The 21,418-nt window shown below is 42.7% G+C and overlaps 1 protein-coding gene across 2 annotated transcripts; it reads right to left on the minus strand.

The window, feature by feature from the left end:
- Positions 1-4,465: 4,465 nt before the first annotated feature.
- On the minus strand, positions 4,466-16,602 carry LOC116603637. Of its 2 annotated transcripts, none has more exons than XM_048720004.1 (5): positions 16,308-16,602; positions 10,486-10,600; positions 9,414-9,743; positions 8,861-9,121; positions 4,466-8,756 (listed from the first exon to the last, which is right to left on the minus strand). In XM_048720004.1, the coding sequence occupies exons 2-5, from the start codon at positions 10,568-10,570 to the stop codon at positions 4,705-4,707; spliced, it is 4,728 nt and encodes a 1,575-aa protein (XP_048575961.1). In that variant the 5' UTR covers positions 10,571-10,600; positions 16,308-16,602; the 3' UTR covers positions 4,466-4,704. The 2 variants fall into 2 exon arrangements, with proteins under 2 accessions (XP_048575961.1, XP_048575960.1); XM_048720003.1 differs by having other exon boundaries at positions 16,304-16,601.
- Positions 16,603-21,418: the final 4,816 nt, after the last annotated feature.

Genomic DNA, 21,418 nt, shown 5'->3' on the forward strand with positions numbered 1-21,418 from the left:
TTAAATGGTTCAGTCTCACCATTCCTGGCAAGGCATTAAATGTTCCAGTCTCACCATTCCTGGTAAGGCACTAAATGGTCCAGTCTCACCATTCCTGGCAAGGCACTAAATGGTCCAGTCTCAACATTCCTGGTAAGGCACCAAATGGTCCAGTCTTACCATTCCTGGCAAGGCACTAAATGGTCCAGTCTCACCATTCCTGGCAAGGCACTAAATGGTCCAGTCTCACCATTCCTGGCAAGGCACTAACTGGTCCAGTCTCACCATTCCTGGTAAGGCACTAAATGGTCCAGTCTCAACATTCTTGGCAAGGCACTTAATGGCCCAGTCTCAACATTCTTGGCAAGGCACTAAATGGTCCAGTCTCACCATTCCTGGTAAGGCACTAAATGATCCAGTCTCACCATTCCTGGCAAGGCATTAAATGGTTCAGTCTCACCATTCCTGGCAAGGCACTAAATGGTCCAGTCTCACCATTCCTGGCAAGGCATTAAATGGTCCAGTCTCACCATTCCTGGCAAGGCACTAAATGGTCCAGTGTCACCATTCCTGATAAGGCACTAAATGGTCCAGTCTCACTATTCCTGGTAAGGCACTAAATGGTCCAGTCTCACCATTCCTGGCAAGGCACTAAATGGTCCAGTGTCACCATTCCTGGTAAGGCACTAAATGGTCCAGTCTCACTATTCCTGGTAAGGCACTAAATGGTCCAGTCTCAACATTCCTGGCAAGGCACTAAATGGTCCAGTCTAACCATTCCTGGTAAGGCACTAAATGGTCCAGTCTCACCATTCCTGGCAAGGCATTAAATGGTCCAGTCTCACCATTCCTGGCAAGGCACTAAATGGTCCAGTCTCACCATTCCTGGCAAGGCACTAAATGGTCTAGTCTCACCATTCCTGGTAAGGCACTAAATGGCCAAGTCTCAACATTCTTGGCAAGGCACTAAATGGTCCAGTCTCACCATTCCTGGCAAGGCACGAAATGGTCCAGTCTCACCATTCCTGGCAAGGCACTAAATGGTTTAGTCTCACCATTCCTGGCAAGGCACTAAATGGTTTAGTCTCACCATTCCTGGCAAGGCATTAAATGGTCCAGTCTCACCATTCCTGGTAAGGCACTAAATGGTCCAGTCTCACCATTCCTGGTAAGGCACTAAATGGTCCAGTCTCACCATTCCTGGCAAGGCACTAAATGGTCCAGTCTCACCATTCCTGGCAAGGCACTAAATGGTCCAGTCTCACCATTCCTGGCAAGGCACTAAATGGTCCAGTCTCACCATTCCTGGCAAGGCACTAAATGGTCCAGTCTCACCATTCCTGGCAAGGCACTAAATGGTCCAGTCTCACCATTCCTGGCAAGGCACTAAATGGTCCAGTCTCACCATTCCTGGCAAGGCACTAAATGGTCCAGTCTCACCATTCCTGGCAAGGCACTAAATGGTCCAGTCTCACCATTCCTGGCAAGGCACTAAATGGTCCAGTCTCAACATTCCTGGTAAGGCACTAAATGGTCCAGTCTCACCATTCCTGGCAAGGCACTAAATGGTTTAGTCTCACCATTCCTGGTAAGGCACTAAATGGTTTAGTCTCACCATTCCTGGCAAGGCACTAAATGGTCCAGTCTCACCATTCCTGGCAAGGCACTAAATGGTCCAGTCTCACCATTCCTGGTAAGGCACTAAATGGTCCAGTCTCACCATTCCTGGTAAGGCACTAAATGGTCCAGTCTCACCATTCCTGGTAAGGCACTAAATGGTCCAGTCTCACCATTCCTGGTAAGGCACTAAATGGTCCAGTCTCACCATTCCTGGCAAGGCACTAAATGGTCCAGTCTCACCATTCCTGGTAAGGCACTAAATGGTCCAGTCTCACCATTCCTGGCAAGGCACTAAATGGTCCAGTCTCACCATTCCTGGCAAGGCACTAAATGGTCCAGTCTCACCATTCCTGGTAAGGCACTAAATGGTCCAGTCTCACCATTCCTGGTAAGGCACTAAATGGTCCAGTCTCACTATTCCTGGTAAGGCACTAAATGGTCCAGTCTCACTATTCCTGGTAAGGCACTAAATGGTCCAGTCTCAACATTCCTGGCAAGGCACTAAATGGTCCAGTCTCACCATTTCTGGTAAGGCACTAAATGGTCCAGTCTCACCATTCCTGGTAAGGCACTAAATGGTCCAGTCTAACCATTCCTGGCAAGGCATTAAATGGTTCAGTCTCACCATTCCTGGCAAGGCATTAAATGGTCCAGTCTCACCATTCCTGGTAAGGCACTAAATGGTCCAGTCTCACCATTCCTGGCAAGGCACTAAATGGTCCAGTCTCAACATTCCTGGTAAGGCACCAAATGGTCCAGTCTCACCATTCCTGGCAAGGCACTAAATGGTCCAGTCTCACCATTCCTGTGAAGGCACTAAATGATCCAGTCTCACCATTCCTGGCAAGGCACTAAATGGTCCAATCTCACCATTCCTGGTAAGGCACTAAATGGTCCAGTCTCACTATTCCTGGTAAGGCACTAAATGGTCCAGTCTCAACATTCCTGGCAAGGCACTAAATGGTCCAGTCTCACCATTCCTGGTAAGGCACTAAATGGTCCAGTCTCACCATTCCTGGTAAGGCACTAAATGGTCCAGTCTCACCATTCCTGGCAAGGCATTAAATGGTTCAGTCTCACCATTCCTGGCAAGGCATTAAATGTTCCAGTCTCACCATTCCTGGTAAGGCACTAAATGGTCCAGTCTCACCATTCCTGGCAAGGCACTAAATGGTCCAGTCTCAACATTCCTGGTAAGGCACCAAATGGTCCAGTCTCACCATTCCTGGCAAGGCACTAAATGGTCCAGTCTCACCATTCCTGGCAAGGCACTAAATGGTCCAGTCTCACCATTCCTGGCAAGGCACTAACTGGTCCAGTCTCACCATTCCTGGTAAGGCACTAAATGGTCCAGTCTCAACATTCTTGGCAAGGAACTTAATGGCCCAGTCTCAACATTCTTGGCAAGGCACTAAATGGTCCAGTCTCACCATTCCTGGTAAGGCACTAAATGATCCAGTCTCACCATTCCTGGCAAGGCATTAAATGGTTCAGTCTCACCATTCCTGGCAAGGCACTAAATGGTCCAGTCTCACCATTCCTGGCAAGGCATTAAATGGTCCAGTCTCACCATTCCTGGCAAGGCACTAAATGGTCCAGTGTCACCATTCCTGATAAGGCACTAAATGGTCCAGTCTCACTATTCCTGGTAAGGCACTAAATGGTCCAGTCTCACCATTCCTGGCAAGGCACTAAATGGTCCAGTGTCACCATTCCTGGTAAGGCACTAAATGGTCCAGTCTCACTATTCCTGGTAAGGCACTAAATGGTCCAGTCTCAACATTCCTGGCAAGGCACTAAATGGTCCAGTCTCACTATTCCTGGTAAGGCACTAAATGGTCCAGTCTCACCATTCCTGGCAAGGCATTAAATGGTCCAGTCTCACCATTCCTGGCAAGGCACTAAATGGTCCAGTCTCACCATTCCTGGCAAGGCACTAAATGGTCTAGTCTCATCATTCCTGGTAAGGCACTAAATGGCCAAGTCTCAACATTCTTGGCAAGGCACTAAATGGTCCAGTCTCACCATTCCTGGCAAGGCACGAAATGGTCCAGTCTCACCATTCCTGGCAAGGCACTAAATGGTTTAGTCTCACCATTCCTGGTAAGGCACTAAATGGTTTAGTCTCACCATTCCTGGCAAGGCACTAAATGGTCCAGTCTCACCATTCCTGGCAAGGCACTAAATGGTCCAGTCTCACCATTCCTGGCAAGGCACTAAATGGTCCAGTCTCACCATTCCTGGTAAGGCACTAAATGGTCCAGTCTCACCATTCCTGGCAAGGCACTAAATGGTCCAGTCTCACCATTCCTGGCAAGGCACTAAATGGTCCAGTCTCAACATTCTTGGCAAGGCACTAAATGGTCTAGTCTCACCATTCCTGGTAAGGCACTAAATGGCCCAGTCTCAACATTCTTGGCAAGGCACTAAATGGTCCAGTCTCACCATTCCTGGCAAGGCACTAAATGGTCCAGTCTCACCATTCCTGGCAAGGCACTAAATGGTCCAGCCTCAACATTCTTGGCAAGGCACTAAATGGTCCAGTCTCACCATTCCTGGTAAGGCACTAAATGGTCCAGTCTCACCATTCCTGGCAAGGCACTAAATGGTCCAGTCTCACCATTCCTGGTAAGGCACTAAATGGTCCAGTCTAACCATTCCTGGCAAGGCACTAAATGGTCCAGTTTCACCATTCCTGATAAGGCACTAAATGGTCCAGTCTCACCATTCCTGGCAAGGCACTTAATGGTCCAGTCTCACCATTCCTGGCAAGGCAATAAGTGGTCCAGTCTCACCATTCCTGGCAAGGCACTATATGGTCCAGTCTTACCATTCCTGGTAAGGTAACACCAGTTTCATTAAAATTTACTGAATGTTCCATTTAATCTTAAAACCTACTTTAATTAAGAATGTAACGGATTACTAACGTTAGGTCAGTAATCAATATATTTCGTAAACTATTATTACTTACATTTACAGTGATAACATTCAAATTTTGTTGAGATTAACTGTACCGTTTAGACTATCGAAACTGTAGCAACAACTGTAGCATAAGCTGCATGCATGCTTTACGGGCCTATTTTTAGAAAGGCGGATAGTCTAGTTTTACCATTCCTGGTATGGTGCCAAATGGTCCAAATAGAATGTCAGCTTTTTTCCTTTTGCGGCAAATTTAGCCCACAGGAACACCTTTTTGCTGGTGAACAAGTATAATTGTCCCAAAACCCCACATTCCATAATAACATGGAATATCTCGGGGCATTCAATTTGGCAGTCAATTGAGAGGGACTTGTCGTACACAGTCAGCAGCTGGCGAGGATGGCTGTTCAAATTTTGTGTCTGCACCTTTACGATGAAACGTCGGCTGCTTCGCGGATCGAGTTTAGGTCCTTCGCCGAGTCCTTTGAGATGAGATCCGAATTCCCTGATTCCACGTTTTGATTCGCCAAAAAACAATGTCGAGATAGTAGCCGTGACCGAATAAAGACCAGTCACGCTCTTACATAGCAATTTGTGCTTCGCCAGGTGCATTTTCTGGCATGTTTGGTCACAGTAGGATGCGACACGACAGTTTGAGCAGGTCTTCAGTTTGCCTGTTCGGTGACAAAAGGCACAGTGTTGTGTTACAGGCATTGCTTGTTCCTTTGGGTGGAACATGGTTTCCTCGCCATTGTTCTTTAACGTGTTACTGCCGACTATCGGGGGTGTGGTGTAAAATCTTGTCTCACCAGGGGGAAGGTAGAAATTTTTTCCATCGTCCAAATCATCTGCTTTTGTCTTTGAGAGATCTATGTTTTCACCAAAGTATAACCAAGGGCCAATATGGTTTCTCACTGTGTTTGATTCAATGGAAATGCGACCAGAAAAGTTCAGACCGATGAAAATACCTCCGCATTTGTTAGAGTATAATTCGTTGTTTTGAATAGATGCCGACGTCTTGGTTTTTGCAATAATACCCCAGAATCCGTTTTCAAATATCTCATTGTGAAATACACAGACGTTCGCACAATCCAGTGATATACCGAAAGGACGATTGTGATAGATTCGGTTACTTGATATTTTGGAGAGTTCATTGCTTAAACGAACGAGAATCCCTTCCCCATGGTTCTCAAATATTCTGTTGTTGACAATCTCACTTGCATTAGCGTACGGTCCAAGAAGTACACCGTGAAAGTTGTTGGCGAAAATATCACAGTCCGTGACTGTAAGCCTCGCTCCTTCTCTGGCTTCTAGACCCATCTGCTGGTTCTTGTAAACTCGACAGGATATCACAGACATTGCAGAGCCAGAACCATGACAAAGTGCCCCGCCGCCTCCACAGTCAAAAACGCTACAGTATTTGAGAACTGCGCTGCTTTGATCGAAAATCTGGATGCCTGGATTTCCCGTCCTTCCACTTGCCTTTGACATTTGTGCTCCTAATGGGTCAGTTATTCGGCAGGGGTTTCCCATGTCAGCAATGCATCCTGGACCTCCATCGCAGTAGGGGAAGTCTTTACAGCCATGTCTTCCAGCAGATATATTACATTCTAACATTGTCAGGGATCCCATTCGACACACAATTGCCTCACTACCTTTGGCCACAGTGACATTTTCGATGCAGCAGTTTGCACCAAACACAACCCACGTTTCATGAAGTGTGATAGATACACGTCCTATTCCCACGATCTGCACGTCTGCCGATATCATAACGATTCCATGCCGTAGTTCGTAACTACCTTCGTGCAACAGAATAGTCGTGTTATTCTCAATCTGTGAAACCAGTTCTGAAGCGTCCTTAACCTCAACAATATGTGAGGACATATTTTTGAAGACAGGGCTCTCTCTAAAAGTTAGATCATAGTACTGAGCAAGGGCAGCTGCGCACAGAAATCTGCCTCGCCGATGTTTATCACCAGGATGAAGTCGTGAAAGTTCGTGCAATGCCCACGCCTTTCGCTGTAAGGCTTTTCCAAAATGCTCTTCCAGCTTTAGACAGCTCTCGCAATCTGCCAATGCCTCTTTCGGTTTGTTTATCTTCAAATGACACAAAGCACGATTGGAAAACAGTCGATGGTCCGTCTTGGTGAGCTCAATACCCTTTGTGTACCAATCAAGAGCTTCTTGGAATTCTCCTCTCTTTACTGCATCGTTGCCTTTTTCTCGGAAATCATTGGCCTTTTTCTGCAAATCACTTGCAACACTGGAATAACCTTCTTGCTCACACTTCGGTACGATGCAATGTGATATCAATTTGTATTGCTTGTTTTGCAGTGGAACCTTGAAGTGGTTCAGATAGGCCATCGTTTCTTCTGACGGTGAGTTTGGCAGACTGCTCAGTACTTCAAGCTTAAGACGCTGCAGGTCTTGAGCTTTGACCTTCTCGCGGCAAACATTGAGAAAAACAGAAGCCTCATAGAACAGTTTAGCGGTTTCTTCAGTGTACATGACGTCTTTGCTAGACCCTCTTTCTTTTTCAACGAAGAAAATAATATGGTCCTGGAGTGAGCATGCATGACGGGCAAGCTTTGCCCAAAGATGGAGCGACGGGGGTTTATCCTCGGCAAACACAGCATCGCCCATAAAGCTCTCGCAAACTTCCTTTGGATTTCTCGCTTTTGAAAAAGCAAAATTCAGCATTCGCACAGCACTCGAGAGGGCGACTTTCTTGTCATCATCCTTGACTCTACTTCGGATAACCTCTTGCACGACACGGTGAACGCTGTAGGAGTGGTCTGAGAATTTCCGGAACAGCGAGAAGTTTGTCAAGAGTTCAAGTAGCTCTGACACGCTTATAGCACTAGCCGTAGCTTCCTTCAAGTCTTCGTCGTCAATCTTCGGCAGACCCTCATTGATTATTTCAACGGGTATGTCATCCGGGGAGAGAAAAGTGGACACATTCATAATGAGCGAAGCTGCATTGCCGATATCTAGTTCCTCTGATTGTTTTTTTACGTAATCAAAGTTGAGTTGCCACGTTGTGTAAACAGAGGTTCTCTCTTTTGAGCTGATGTAATGTGCGCTGATTCTCTTCATAAGAAGCAATCTTTTCTTCTTAAACTGCTGTAAATATTCGGTAAACGAGCACTTGCGTTGATAAATGTATGCACCAGCTTGATCTAAGGCCAATGGAAGACATCCTAACTCTTGTACTAATTCGGTGATTACAGAGTCTTCGTGGTCACTGTCTTCACGGTTGGCTCTTTTTTTCAGGAACATCACACTATCAGGCTCATCCATTGTGATAAGCTCAATGCATCTGTCTTCATCTACATCTTGGATATCTGCTGGAATGAGTGCCTTCTCTCTTCTCGTTGTGATGATTACGTGACCGGAAGCGCTTCTTTTCCATGAACCATTAAGAAACTTCATCATTTCCTCAGACAATTCTGACGCGTCCAGATTGTCAACAACGACGCACCAGTAGTCCTTGCGTGTCTGAAACCAGTCGAGAACATTGGACAAGGTTTGTGCTAGGTCTTCTCCTGAACAGCCAATCTGACGACACATCTCAGTTAAGGTGATATTGAAGTCTCGCTCGCTCTCACCTGTTAGCCAGTACACTCCCGCGCTGTATTGCTCCTTCTGTCTCCAAACATGCTCCAGGGCAATTGAAGTCTTTCCTGTTCCTCCGAGTCCACTGATAAGGGTAAGTGTACATGTTTGTTTGGATTCGTCTAATGGACCGTCAAGCATGCTCATCTCTTTCTCTCGGCCACAGAAATAGGGGTTACGGTTGGGTGCCTGGAACGTGATTGGATCACGATGGTGTCCACCTCCTGCCGCGATCTTCGTCTCAAGTGTCCCAACTCGCTCTTTAATCTCCTCATGTTCGCCTTCAACGACCTCGACCCTTTGTGTCAACTTATCTTGGCTCTCTTTTACACCATCCATCTCACAGTTCAGACTTTCTTGTCCTGAATGCAACGATTCCACGTTTAAGTTCAGGTCACCAACCAAAGAAGACAGTTCCCCAAGCTTCGCCTTGTTTTGAGAAGCTTGTTCTCTGCATTCGACAAGTAACCCGCTCATCCTGCCAAGCTCGTTTGATACCTTTTCAGACTCTTCTTCATTACTCTCCTTCGCTGTCTGAACTTCAGCTAGTAATTTAGCAACCTCCCCGCTGACTAGATTTAGCAGATCGGCATCGACTACGCTACCCATACACAGCTGCACTCCTAGAAAACAAATTATTATTTTTAGTACACACACGCTTTCGCAACTTTATGACTTAACCGTGTACGGCTGCCGGTTTACTTGTTGTGATGTGCTTATAACTCACCTCTAATTTCCCAGTCTTTAAGCTCATCCAGTAGCTTTGTTTCATCTGCCAGACTTAAGCCTAAGTTTCGAATAAGCGTGTCTATCTTCTGTATGCAGACGTTAAACTGTATTTGCTCCCAGTCGTCAAAATTGCAGTGCCCCCATTCGTTGCGGACAGTGCTTCGCACATCTCTGGCACTGTTTTGAACTGGTGTAGAAAAGGCACTGCTCGTTGCAAGGATTCCAAGAGAAGCAGAGGCATCACATGTAGAGTCAAACCCTAAAAAACAAAAGGGGAACTATACTCAAGGAACTATGAAGGATATCAAAAGAAATAAAAGAATTAGGACTTGGTCTAAGAAATGACTGTAGACCAATCGAATGCCAGATTGACTAACGACGACAACAACAGCAACATAGTGCACTGAGTTATCCGAGCACAGTCTGGAATAATACTCTATTGTGTACTTGACAATTTTATGCCACACAGATTTAGGCAAAAAAATAACGAAGTGTATCTTTACGAGCATTCATTTTTCGCTTTGTTCAGTAAACAAGTGGGCAACAAATACCTGTGAACTTTGCCATTTCCGGACGCAGATAAAGTTTAGCAAAATCAATCGCTGATACGACTTTATAATCGTATGCCTTCTTTGACAATCTTGATCTGTTGTTGTTAATACTTTCGTAGTTGAACTGGAATCCAACATTATTGTCTTTCTTGAGGAAGCCAGGATGTGCTTGGGAATGAATGTTGTACGATGTCTTGTGGAGAGCATAATGATTCTGTATTTTAGGGGCGATGTATTTGTGTAAAGCTGGAAGTAAAACTTTATTCAAGCAAATCCCGACTACCATCCATCGCTTCTCGTTCTCTGATAGACTCAATATGCTTGCTGGTCCTTCATAATGAAAGAAAGTGAGGTAATATCATTAGGTGACATGGCTAAAAAAGTAGCAACCCGATTAGCTGTTACTTAAGCAAATACACTTTTCCGTGCTACCAGGGGTTTGACATGTGAAAGCCAAAATCGTTAGGAGAATTCCTAGGACCACTCCCCCCTTCAATTTACTAATTGTTTTGTTGAGATTTAATATTTCTAAAAACGTTTCTTGAATAGCTGTAACCTCAAAGCTGTAGTAAAATAAATTTATGGGGACCGTTGTGCATTCTACGGGCTGAAATGAACAAATCAGAAGTTTGCTAATTGCTCTTTTTAGTGAAAATAGTAATACTGTAGAGTTGACGTTCTGGGGCATTAATATGATTTGACCCAATCTCAGGATATATTTTTAAATTGAATCTGAGTCAGGCCAGAAACACATTTATGCCCGCAAACCTCAACTATATTGTTATATTAATACTGGTTTTATCTACATTTCTAATCTGTTTCTAAACAACGGTTTTCTGTGGCATCCAAACAACCTACATTTCAAAATCAGCTAATTACAATTCAATTCAATCAAATACTCTCCACCAATCAGAGGGCTGCATTTTAACATCCTTCACTCTCCACCATTCAGAAGCTAGCATTGACTGCATGGGTACACTTTTGCCTCTCTCTCCAAAACATATCTTACTACTAATTTTTTATTTCATTTAAGTTATAAACTAAAATATGTGGTATGATAAGACGATAATACCTCCTCCTGCAGCTGTTACTGGTGGAGGTGGCACTGTTCTTGGAGCCATCGGTGGAGGCTTGGTTACGAGATGCACACTGGCCATTTTTGAATGTGTGTTTTAAAATATCCTGTGCTAAAAATGTAAATCAAATTTATTAAAACCTGTTTAACGTTTTATACATATCACGGATTGTTTAGGACATTTTATGGAGCTACATGTTTAGCTTGGAATAGATAAGACAGAATGTTTTTCCAGCTTTTTTATATTTATGTACTTTTTTAGTGTAGAAGGCAGGCCATGGACAGGGATGAGCCAAGAAGGGGACAAAAAAAAGAAGAAAAAAGAAGAATATAGTATTGGGGAATAAACAAATCTTTTGTATTTTATTTATATGTCTTCATGCACCAAGCCCCCCCCCCCCCCCCCCCCTAACAAGAAATGAAACATACTGGCTATGCAACCAGGAGAGTAACAATAGCATGCACAGTACCAAGTATGACCCTGGGCACCCTGTGGTTTAGTGAACAAAAGCTTTGACTTAGACAATGGCAACGAAAGATCACAGCTGGTTTAGCAAGCTAGTGACATCATTGCAGGAAAGTGTGAAATTTGGAAGATTTAAGCAGGAAATTCCAATATTGTACAATGTGCAATTGCTATCTCTAAAATCCTCTAGACTTTAGATTTTGGTGTATTTTGATTTATCTAAATAAATGAAGGTGGTTATACAGGAAGGCACTTATTTCAGAGTCTGTTTTATCTCTAGTCTTTACTCTATTCAGTGCGCGGGGTTGGGGGGGGGGGGGTACTCAGCCTGTGTTTGGGTATAGGGGTGCCGCTGGGGGGTTTGAAACCTGACCCTGTTTAGGAAAAAAATTCTGAAAAACCATACCATGTTTAGGATAACACCTTTGATTTTAGGACCCTGTTTAGCAAGGCAACCTGTTCCCTGTTTAGGACAGCCTTGCTTAAAATTATGTACCCTGTTCAGGACAGAGAGTCCCGAAATGTATACCCTGTATAGCCCATATAAGGGAGTACCCCCCGGATTCAGTGCAACACGGTTATTCATATTTTTCCTCTAGACGAGGCGCTTCGGTGGAGACACTTATTCGAGCAATGACGGTATGTTGTAAATTTCAAAATATGAATGCCTAAAGTGTTATTCAGCCACATTGTAACAATTCTGTGCTACCACATTGCTTATCTATTAGCTATCATTCTCTAGATTCAAGTACTGGAAGCTTACTCAGAAACCCTTAGAATTCTGCGAGGTCTATTTTGCCGTGAGGTAGATGTCGAAACGATCTGTCAATTCGGTAAGCGGTTGTCAAAGTTTGCATCCTCTCCCTCACGCTGGTATTGCAGACTCTTACCCAGTCGCTTATTAATAAAAGAACAGAAAGAAAAGAGAGCGACAGTGCTGAATTACGTATGCGCATGCGCTTGCTCTGGTGAAGACAAACACAATCGTAGTGTTGAATCGCTCGAGTAGATGTAAAAAAGGCTTACTTCAGTCGCTGTTTTGACAAACTGTACAGCATTAAAACCATACTGTACTGCGCTAGTTTTCTTAGCATTCGCCAAAATGTGACGGTTCGCCGGTAAAAAGCAGCCATTTTAAAACAAAAAGGCTGGTTTAACCGCGCGGTACTGGAACTAGTCTTGCGTTTTTCAGCACTGGCGAAGAGAGGTGTGAAGGAAAAGAGAGGGCGCGCAAGGATGTCCGGGAAGGAAGATGAGGGCGGGCAATGCGTTACGCGCCCTCATATTTAATTAGCGACTGGGTACGATTCTGCCGGTCTTAGCTATAAGGAGCTAAGCGACGAGCCTCTGGCCGCACGGCCTAGGTTTTCCCCCGGTTTTCCAGTTCTGAGTCACGCACCGATGCTTGTAGCTTCGTATTTCTAAACAAACCGTTTTTGTAATATTACGACGTTTTCCCTTGATGATTATCCAACCACGACCTCATTCTATTCTTTCTTCAAATATTCTATATAATTAAATTGCAATTTGAGGGTTTCTGGAAGAGAATTAGCTATGTTATACTCGCCGCTGCCATATTTGTTGTGAAAATACGTTTGTTGCGAATTAGAAGGTCACGTGTTATTAATTGACAAACCACAAAGCGCCATAGGAGGATTATAACCAACCAGCCAATAAACTCTGTAGTACAAATTCTGTACTAACAACGGAACTGAAAAACTTAGGGAGCGGTCATTAATTACTTGGGGGGGGGCAAATATCTAGAGGGGGCTACGTTTTTTGGGCACTGATTTAGGGGGGGTCACATTTTATTGGGCTGTCATTAAATGGGGGGTCACATTTTTGGGGCGTCGAATTTAAGTCTGGTTTTAATATAATGCAGAGCAAGGAGTCATTTTTGAAATGAAAATTTTATTCAGTTCACAATGTTATTGTATATCTAGTTCCATATTGTTCAGGACCAATCTTTATATAGCCTGCTTGCAGGCGGTACTCGGTGTTATTTTTGCGAAAAACCTTTTCCGCTCGGTGATCGGGCGCCATCTTGGAACCACGCGGCTTAGAACGCCGCTTAGAATACAAGATGGCGCCCGATCACCGAGCGGAGAGGGTTTTCCGCAAAAATAACACCGAGTACCGCCTGCAAGCGGGCTAGTCTTTATATAAATAAATTTTGGGAAACCCTCTCATGGTTGACAGACAAAGCTGCCCGTTCAAATCAGTTGAAGAAAACGCCTTTGTTAAAATTGTCGACGACGTAGTCGTTTTCTAGCGACACCAGTATTTGTTGTTTATCTCTGTGCCATTCTTAAACTAGCGAAAGTGAAGGTTCATACTTAAATTAAATAGGACAAAATTGCCATGCTAGCAGATCTATATTTAAGTAAAGGTTATATTCAGCTATACTCAGTACGTATTTCAAGTCTTTGCGGTTTTATTGAATATAAAAATGCGGAGGTGGTGGTGGTAGTGGTAGTGGTGGCGGTAGTGGTGGCGGTAGTGGTGGTGGGGGGGGGGGGGGGGGGGGGGGGGAAGAACTGCAAATTCTTGGGCGTCCGGTCTAGGGGGATCACGATTTTTGGGCTTGGATTTAAGGGGGGGGGGGCAAAATTTTGGGTTTTGCAAAAACCTCCCCCAGTAATTAATGACCGCTCCCTTAGGCCATGGCCTAAGGCTCGTCATAGCCAAGACCGGCGTGACAGTAAACGAGTGAAGTTCGAGTCTACTCTGGTACCCAGGGTAGTTATGACTCAAACCCCCCACAAAATATGTCTAACTTTGCCGGTTATTCTTCCAAGGTGGTGACTGTGACTAGGAAAAAACAGAGACCACCAGTAGCAAAAATATCCGAGATAAAGAGGAGAAAGAGATAGAGAGAGATAGAAAAATAGGCCCGTAGCGTAAATGTAGCTACTCCAGGCAAGTATTTGCAACTGTAATGTTAACTGCACGGGTAATAGACTGTGCTAGCGTCCCGTCTTGGCCCGACTGGTGCCAATGTGTGTATGCTAGTGTGCTTCTAAAGTTCACATTTATGTATACATACTCGCAAGGATAGTTTGGCTATCCGACGGAGTTTTAGACTAGCAAAGGTCGCATGCGTGATCCGCACAATTGGCATCACGCTAGCCCGGTCGCAGCTCTAGATCCCACATGGATCTAAGCTGTGGTTTAAAGCACTTCGTTCGAGTCGAAGTCGCCCTGCAGTTTATTTTGCCGATGAAGTTTAACTGAGGCAAACCGGCTATGCCATGCTGACGAGTCCTAATAAGGACGAAACAGCTGTCCATGGTTGCCGAACTGCACGGGTAATAGACTGTGCTAGCGTCCCGTCTTGGCCCGACTGGTGCCAATGTGTGTATGCTAGTGTGCTTCTAAAGTTCACATGTAATGTTATCATACATTTCTAGGTCATTTCTTATTATAATCATACTATAAAATGTATAGATGAATGGTATAAGACTCCAATATATTAAAAAAAGAAAAAAAAGAAAATAATCAGTGGGGGAGGATCCAAATGCAACGACCACCACCTAGCCACGAAGCCAACGCTAGCAAAGTGAGATACTAAAAATAATCTTATTACTGCTTGTATTGAACCGTTCCAAAGGGCACGTCGAGCATGTCTAATTCCAGTTAGTATTTTTCTCTTTCACAAAGATAAAATACTCGCAACAATTGATCACATTACTGTTGTGCAACATGTATTTTGCATAATAAAATCATCATTCGATAAGTAAAATTGCGGGGGCATGTTTTTGTACGAAATAACTTAAGTTAGCATGTTTGAATGTACAGAGAACCTCAATAAAGCTTTGCAACTTCACTTAATGTCAAAAGGGATCGGATACGGGTGAAAAAACTTGAGCTTAAATACGAAATGAGAGCGTGTTTACAGGGGGGGGGGGGGGGTGAATAGGGGTATGTAAATCTTCGGGGTAAATCCGTGGATCCGCAGATATTTTTAGAACCGCATGGTTTGACAGATAAACAATAGCATCGATTGAAATTCATTTAAAATCCAAAATTCTACCGTCATAGCAGTCAAAATCCGAAATCCTTGCCCAAATTGTCAACAGATCCGTGATCCGCCGTATTTCCAAAATCCGCCAATCCGCTGAAATAATCGTCAAAATCCGTTATCCGGGAGCATTTCGGGGCTGAATTCGCCGATCCGCGAACCTATTCATCCCCCCCTCTTTACATGAAATCGTGTGCTTCGGCACGTATTGCAAACTCTTCATAAATCAATAACCTGACGTTAAGTTTGAACGATCATAACTCAGAATGTGAATGGAATACAGCCGCGTTCGAGTTTATCAAACCAAGCTGCCGTAGAAGCGAACACGTAAAAATTGTTTAACAAAACCCAAAAGCTTTTAATTATTTAGATATTGTCTTCTTTATAAAGTGGTTCTAGTCTGGCGCTTCGTAACGAGCATATCCCGAAGTGTATCCGAAGTCAAATCTTACCTTTTTTTTCTGCGTGATGACATAGTCGCTACTCGCACATGCGCAGTAGTTACAAAAAGCAATATTCGAACGGAGAGAATTGACATGCGTCAAGTTGTGTTTACCTATGCAATAAATAAACCTTGTACTAAAAGTCTTACCAATGATAGTATTCTTCTCAGCATTGATTATTTGTGCCTGATTTGACTTCCAATAGTGATTGCTGGACCTCCGCTCGCTTGCTAAACCTCACGAACGACTCCAAATTTTATCTCACTAATTTTTTAATCAGAAAACGATTATCTTTGAAAATAAAACGCTAGCTAATAAGAAAAAACATTGTTCGTAACAGAAACTTAAATTTAGCTTTCGGATGGGAGAATTTTGAAGATCGATTTGGGCTATCCGATTCGACGAAGGCTAGAGAAGGCACATGACTATACATATTAGAAAAGCATTTTGCGGATTTCAAACCGCAGTAGAAGTTTACGTTAAAGTATTACCACCGTCAACCTGATGTTTTATTATGGAGTCAAGAGATTCATTTCAACCAGATTTAGGTCAAACTGAAGTTCGGTCGTACATCCAACTCTGATCTTCTAAACTAACTTTGAGCCTGGGTGTTCGGAAAACGAAGACCGAAGACCTGGCGGAAAACAAAGACCGAAGACCTGAGAATGATAACCTCTAAGAAATGGAAATGATTATCTACTAAATATGTAATACCTTTGTTTTTCGAACCGAAGAAAACAAAAACAAATGGGAGAGCACTGTGGTCCTACATATTGAACTAAAACTATCGTGATCTAGTTATCAGGCTAAAGCGAAAAAAATAACATCAAAGAAAGCAGATCGTGATAAAAAAGCAGCCGTGTTTGTCGTAATAAAGGGACGTACCTGCCTGTTGATTTCGATGAAATGTCGACCAGATTGGTCTCCTTTCTGCTCCTCTATAAGTCGATATAAGGCTTCTGCTACGCATTGCACATTGCATAAGCGAAGATAAAGCACAAATCACTTACTAATTCCACGAATCCGGCATGGGGTGATGATTCCATTGTATTACATACAATACGATACGATACAGTGCCTAGCAATATGATGACTGGTATGATAATAAAAAAAACTATAGTGGTAGACATTATACGGAAAATACAAAGGGGAAATTAAAATATTCAAGACACTGATACTACACCTTGATACTCTAAAGTAGCTAAAAACTAACTACAAAACAGGCAGACGTCAACATAGGAACAACTACAGACAAACACTAGCATGCAGTAACAATTAACGTGAGTAATGGATATCAAGTTTTAGGAAAAGCAGTAGCGGCAGTCGAAATAAAAACGGCGTAATTAAGCATGGGTAAAAAACTCAGAAGCGCCTAGGTGCATATAAGTTATCGTCGCCTTCATCCTTGCTTGAGGTCCCTATTTACACCTTTTGCTGTTCATTAACGGGAAAGGGACATTTATTTGTGGCCAAAGTTACATCGATAACGCGTATTGTACGTTCATCAACATCGCACGAAACATCATTTAGCGTGACTCGACTTTCAATAACAATAATTAAATATCAGTGAACATTCATTAGCATCAACTGAGAAACAATAAAGCACTTGGACATTCAATTTAATTGGAACAAACATTCTTTCGCTCGCAAGAAATTTCAATTGCACGTTTGGATAACCAGTAGCGTTTAATGACAATCAGTTATATGAAATAGAAAATTCATCAATGCTATTAACATAAACAACGACAATCAACAAGCCTTTTCAGAAAATCATGTTCATCGAGGTAACATTCATGAATGTGGTTTGACAATCATTTGTTCAATCCAAACAAACATTAAAAGAAAAAAAAAATATCATTAGTTTTAGTGTTGTTTTCGATTTTTGAAGTGACATTTATACAGTGGAACCTCTATATAACGGACCTCTATTAAGCGGACACCCTCTATTCAGCGGACACCATCCAAAGTCCCGATTTTTTTGCCACTTAAATTCAGTAAATGATACCTCCATTAAGCGGACACCTCTATTAAGCGGACGCGGACACATTTCACGGTCCTGTCCTAAACAATCTCTGTATTTTTTACCTCTATTCAGCGGACACCGTGGTTACCTTTTTCGAGAATTCTTATAATAATTTCATGGAACCGGCCAAACGACATAACCATTAACGATACACTTTGCTTAGAAACTTTATTTTACAAATAGTAAGCAAAATACGCTGAGACTTGTACAGCTCGAAGTGATGAATGACGGTACTTGAAACTCTTCATTAGACATATTAGAGGGGATTTAAGATTACTGTACTCTGTCAAAGAAAGACACTAACGTGCTTCAACAAACGACGTGTGTTGTCTTCATGGATCGCCCCCTCACGCTGTTCCAGGCATTGTATTTTAATAGCAACAATAATGCCACGTGCTATCTGAGCTGTCAAAAAGGTGTTTGCAAAATTCCCAACGCCGAATGGAATTTCATGTGAGTTCTAACTTGTTATTTCTAGTCATGGCTAAGCGAAATCGAACATGCTTGACTTGAATAAAAAAATTGAACTCTTTACGATACCGTAGACCCAAATGGCTTCATTTCGGGTGAATTTTTTTATTATGCCATTCGATGACAATTGGCATACTCTAGATGTTAGCAAAAAATCTTAAATACTCCGCCAGATATTAAAGAAAAACCGAATTCGAACGAGTGTAGCGTTATTCTCGAAGGCGTCAATAATCCCATAATCCTGTTTACATAGCTCAAAGTCCCGCGATCAACATCCAGCTTTTCCCTCTAATTAGCATACAAGCGCGTCAGTATCATTATCGACGATTTATCCGAGATTTATCCGTATTTATATCAACTTCATAAGCATTTACTCTAAATTTTGCATAGTTGTAAACTACGCCAAGATTAAGTAAGAATCCTTGGCTTTCTTCGAAGAAGGCTAAGCGAGAAAGAAAGCCCAAAATATAGAGTTGTTTCCGTTCGCGGTCTTTTTAAGTTTTCCGCGCTCTTCTTTTCTTCGGTGCAAGCTCGCTTCGGTCTAGGCATCTTCCTTTGCACGACTAGCGCTTTGACATTTGAGCGCCTGAGAGTTTTCCCGCTGCGTGTAGAGCGTGCAATGTGATTGGTTGCCATACGCGGCTCTATTTGCTCTTCGTCTGTCATTACTGTCACGCTGCCTCTAATGTTTAAAACCTTTAAAAAAAAAGTCGACAACAACGCAGATTTATGTTTTTTAGAACGATATTTCGGCAGGCCAATACCTGTCTTCAGGTTATAAATGAGTTACAATGGCATGTTACAGCTAGTATATGTACAAAGTTCATTGATGATTAACTAACAAAAGGTAAAAATAGTAATTGAGTAAGGAGTGACTTATGGAAGATGGTAAATAGGGTGGTGTGGATACTAAGTAGCTAAACGGTTTCTTCACGCCGGTTGAGGCCACCGGGTTAAAGAGTGCCAGCGCGAGCTATCAGTGTGGCTTCTCTTGCTTTGCGGATGGAGTAGCGGTTTCTTATTTTTTCAATAGGTATGAGCTCTATGTCAGAAGCGTAGTGGTTAGGTTTTAGGAAGTGTTCAGCGGCGTGGGTTGGTACGGATCGAGATTGGGCTCCATCCGACTCATAATGCATGAGATAGTAGGGACAAAGGAGACGACCCTGACAATAGCAGAAGCTACATTGCATGGTGAACGTCTTCGTCAATTCGCCCAAGACAAAGGGCATGAGGAACTGTCTCTTCTTTTTGCTCGCGCAAATGACATTCTGTATTCTTTACAATTAGCAGGACAAAAGAATCTACTACGGTAGATAGTTTTTTTAAGTAGGGATCGCAGTCTCTACCTTTTGACTTCATGATTTGTAACTTCGTGTACACTTCGCCATTGTTTTGTTTCAGGTGTTATACAGTACACCAAATGCTGTAGACAATCGCGTCTCAAGCAATATGAAAATTGCGCAAAAAATGTACGGAGACTGCTAGTTATGCACTCTAAGGTAGTTAAAGTCAATGAAAAATGTGTTTACTCTTGAATTTGATCGAAAAAAAGTCGACCTCCATTAAGCGGACACCTCTATATAACGGATACTTTTCACGATCCCGAGGGTGTCCGTTATATAGAGGTTCCACTGTACCTGAAATTGATCTTTATTAAAACCGCGAGGTATATAGGTTTGCATAAAACGAAACCATTGCCCACGTTTTTCGCTCCCGTGACTGTTCCTATGTTGTAGCTTCCGATGTTGAGAAATAGGCTGTAGGATGGTAACTTTTTTAGCTCCGTGTTTTGGCCGGTATCTAGTTGGTTATGGTGAGCTGGTGCACCGTCGTAAATAAAAATGACGTTTTCGTTGGGGTAAAAATTTAGTCGCGTTTGTGAAGTCGTTGAATCTTTGTGCATTCATTCCCCCGATGATAGAAGAGTGGAAGATAAGACCGTTAGTGGGCGAAATGACCAAAGTGACAGTGATATTTCTTCTTCCTCTTTGACCACATACTTGGCGGTACGCTCTCTCTCCCCTCTTCTAGCTCTTCCCTGTGTTCGAGGAGTTTCTTGGCGGCACACATACAAACGTTTTCTTTTTTTTGTAGCGAACGAGTGAGTATATATTTTTTTGCTTTTAGAAACCATCCACGAAAAGTGTTGTTTGTCGTTTTTTTTGTTCAGAATAATTCATAGTTCTATATTTTCTCTTAAATTTAGGAGCCCTCTGTTTAAAGAAAAGAGAAAAATAGTAACTCTAATAAAATTTTATTTTTCCTTGTTGTTTGTTTAAATCGGATAAATGGTTGTCAAACCACATTGATGAATGTCACATTTATGAACATGATTGTGTCACGCAGGAATAAGTCACACATGTAGTGAAGTGATATTTAGCATCTAGGAATTTTATACTGATCGGCTGTCAGCATATCGAAGTCCACAGAACGACAAAAAGCATTTTGTTTAGTTTGCTCATCGTGTTTGACAGGGAAATCTAAAACGCTCGCATTCGAAATTGCTTAGACAAGCAGTTCCTATTTTTAGTAGATTGACCTTTTGCTCGGGAAACTTATAGGCGTGTCGAGTCCCTTTTTAAAGGTATTTGACAATCAGAATTTGGCCACCAATTCTCGGTTCGCGCTTCTTAAGGAAGGAAGAAAAGTTAGGTCTGAGTTCACACAGGGTTTGCCCTGTGTAGGATTCGGACCTGGCCGTCGACGAAATTAGGATTTAGTACGGTTTAAGATTTTGAGTGCAAAAATGATTGGAATTTTGTCAATCATGTTAGTCACGTGTGTATATTGCCATGCGCACTAGCAGTGTAACAAGTTAGTGTGCGACATCCGTAGTCAGTAGCAACATTGTAAACATTACGTAAGTCACGGTAGCCCAAGGGTAACCGACAGTGTCAGTTATACTAAAGGACATGCCGTCTTAGTAGCATATAAATATGGGTGCGTACCGAAGCCCCAAAACACTAACTCTTTTAGACTCTTAAGAACTTGAAGAGACTCACATGTGAAAATACTTGTAGACACCAGATCTTGTAAAGACTTTGTAACAGCGAACAAGTAAAAAACCGGTACCTCCCCCAGCCAAGCGGGTCATAGTGGTTTTCTCACAAGTGGTCAGAGAGAGTCATAGCCGCTTGTTACATGTGGTTAGAGAACCCAAAAGTATAGCTGTTACAATTGTCTGAAACGGCTTATTGATTGTCTCTGTTATGACTATGTTATGTCTATGTTAATAGCACTAATGGATTTTCTATTTTTTATAACTGTTTGTCAATAAACGCTACCGATTGAATTTTTGATTGCATGCAAAAGAATGTTCATTCCATTCGAATGAATTCCCGATTGCGTTGTCTGTTGATGCTATTGAATATTCATATTCATTCATATTCAATCATTGTTATTGAAAGTCGAGTTACGCTAAGGATGTTTCGTGCGATGTAGATGAACGTACAATGCACGTTAACGATACGTTTGGCAAGAATGAATGTCCCTTTCCCGTTATTGAA

The sequence above is a fragment of the Nematostella vectensis genome, chromosome 12 (assembly GCF_932526225.1).
Source record: "Nematostella vectensis chromosome 12, jaNemVect1.1, whole genome shotgun sequence".
Classification (NCBI taxonomy): Eukaryota; Metazoa; Cnidaria; class Anthozoa; order Actiniaria; family Edwardsiidae; genus Nematostella; species Nematostella vectensis.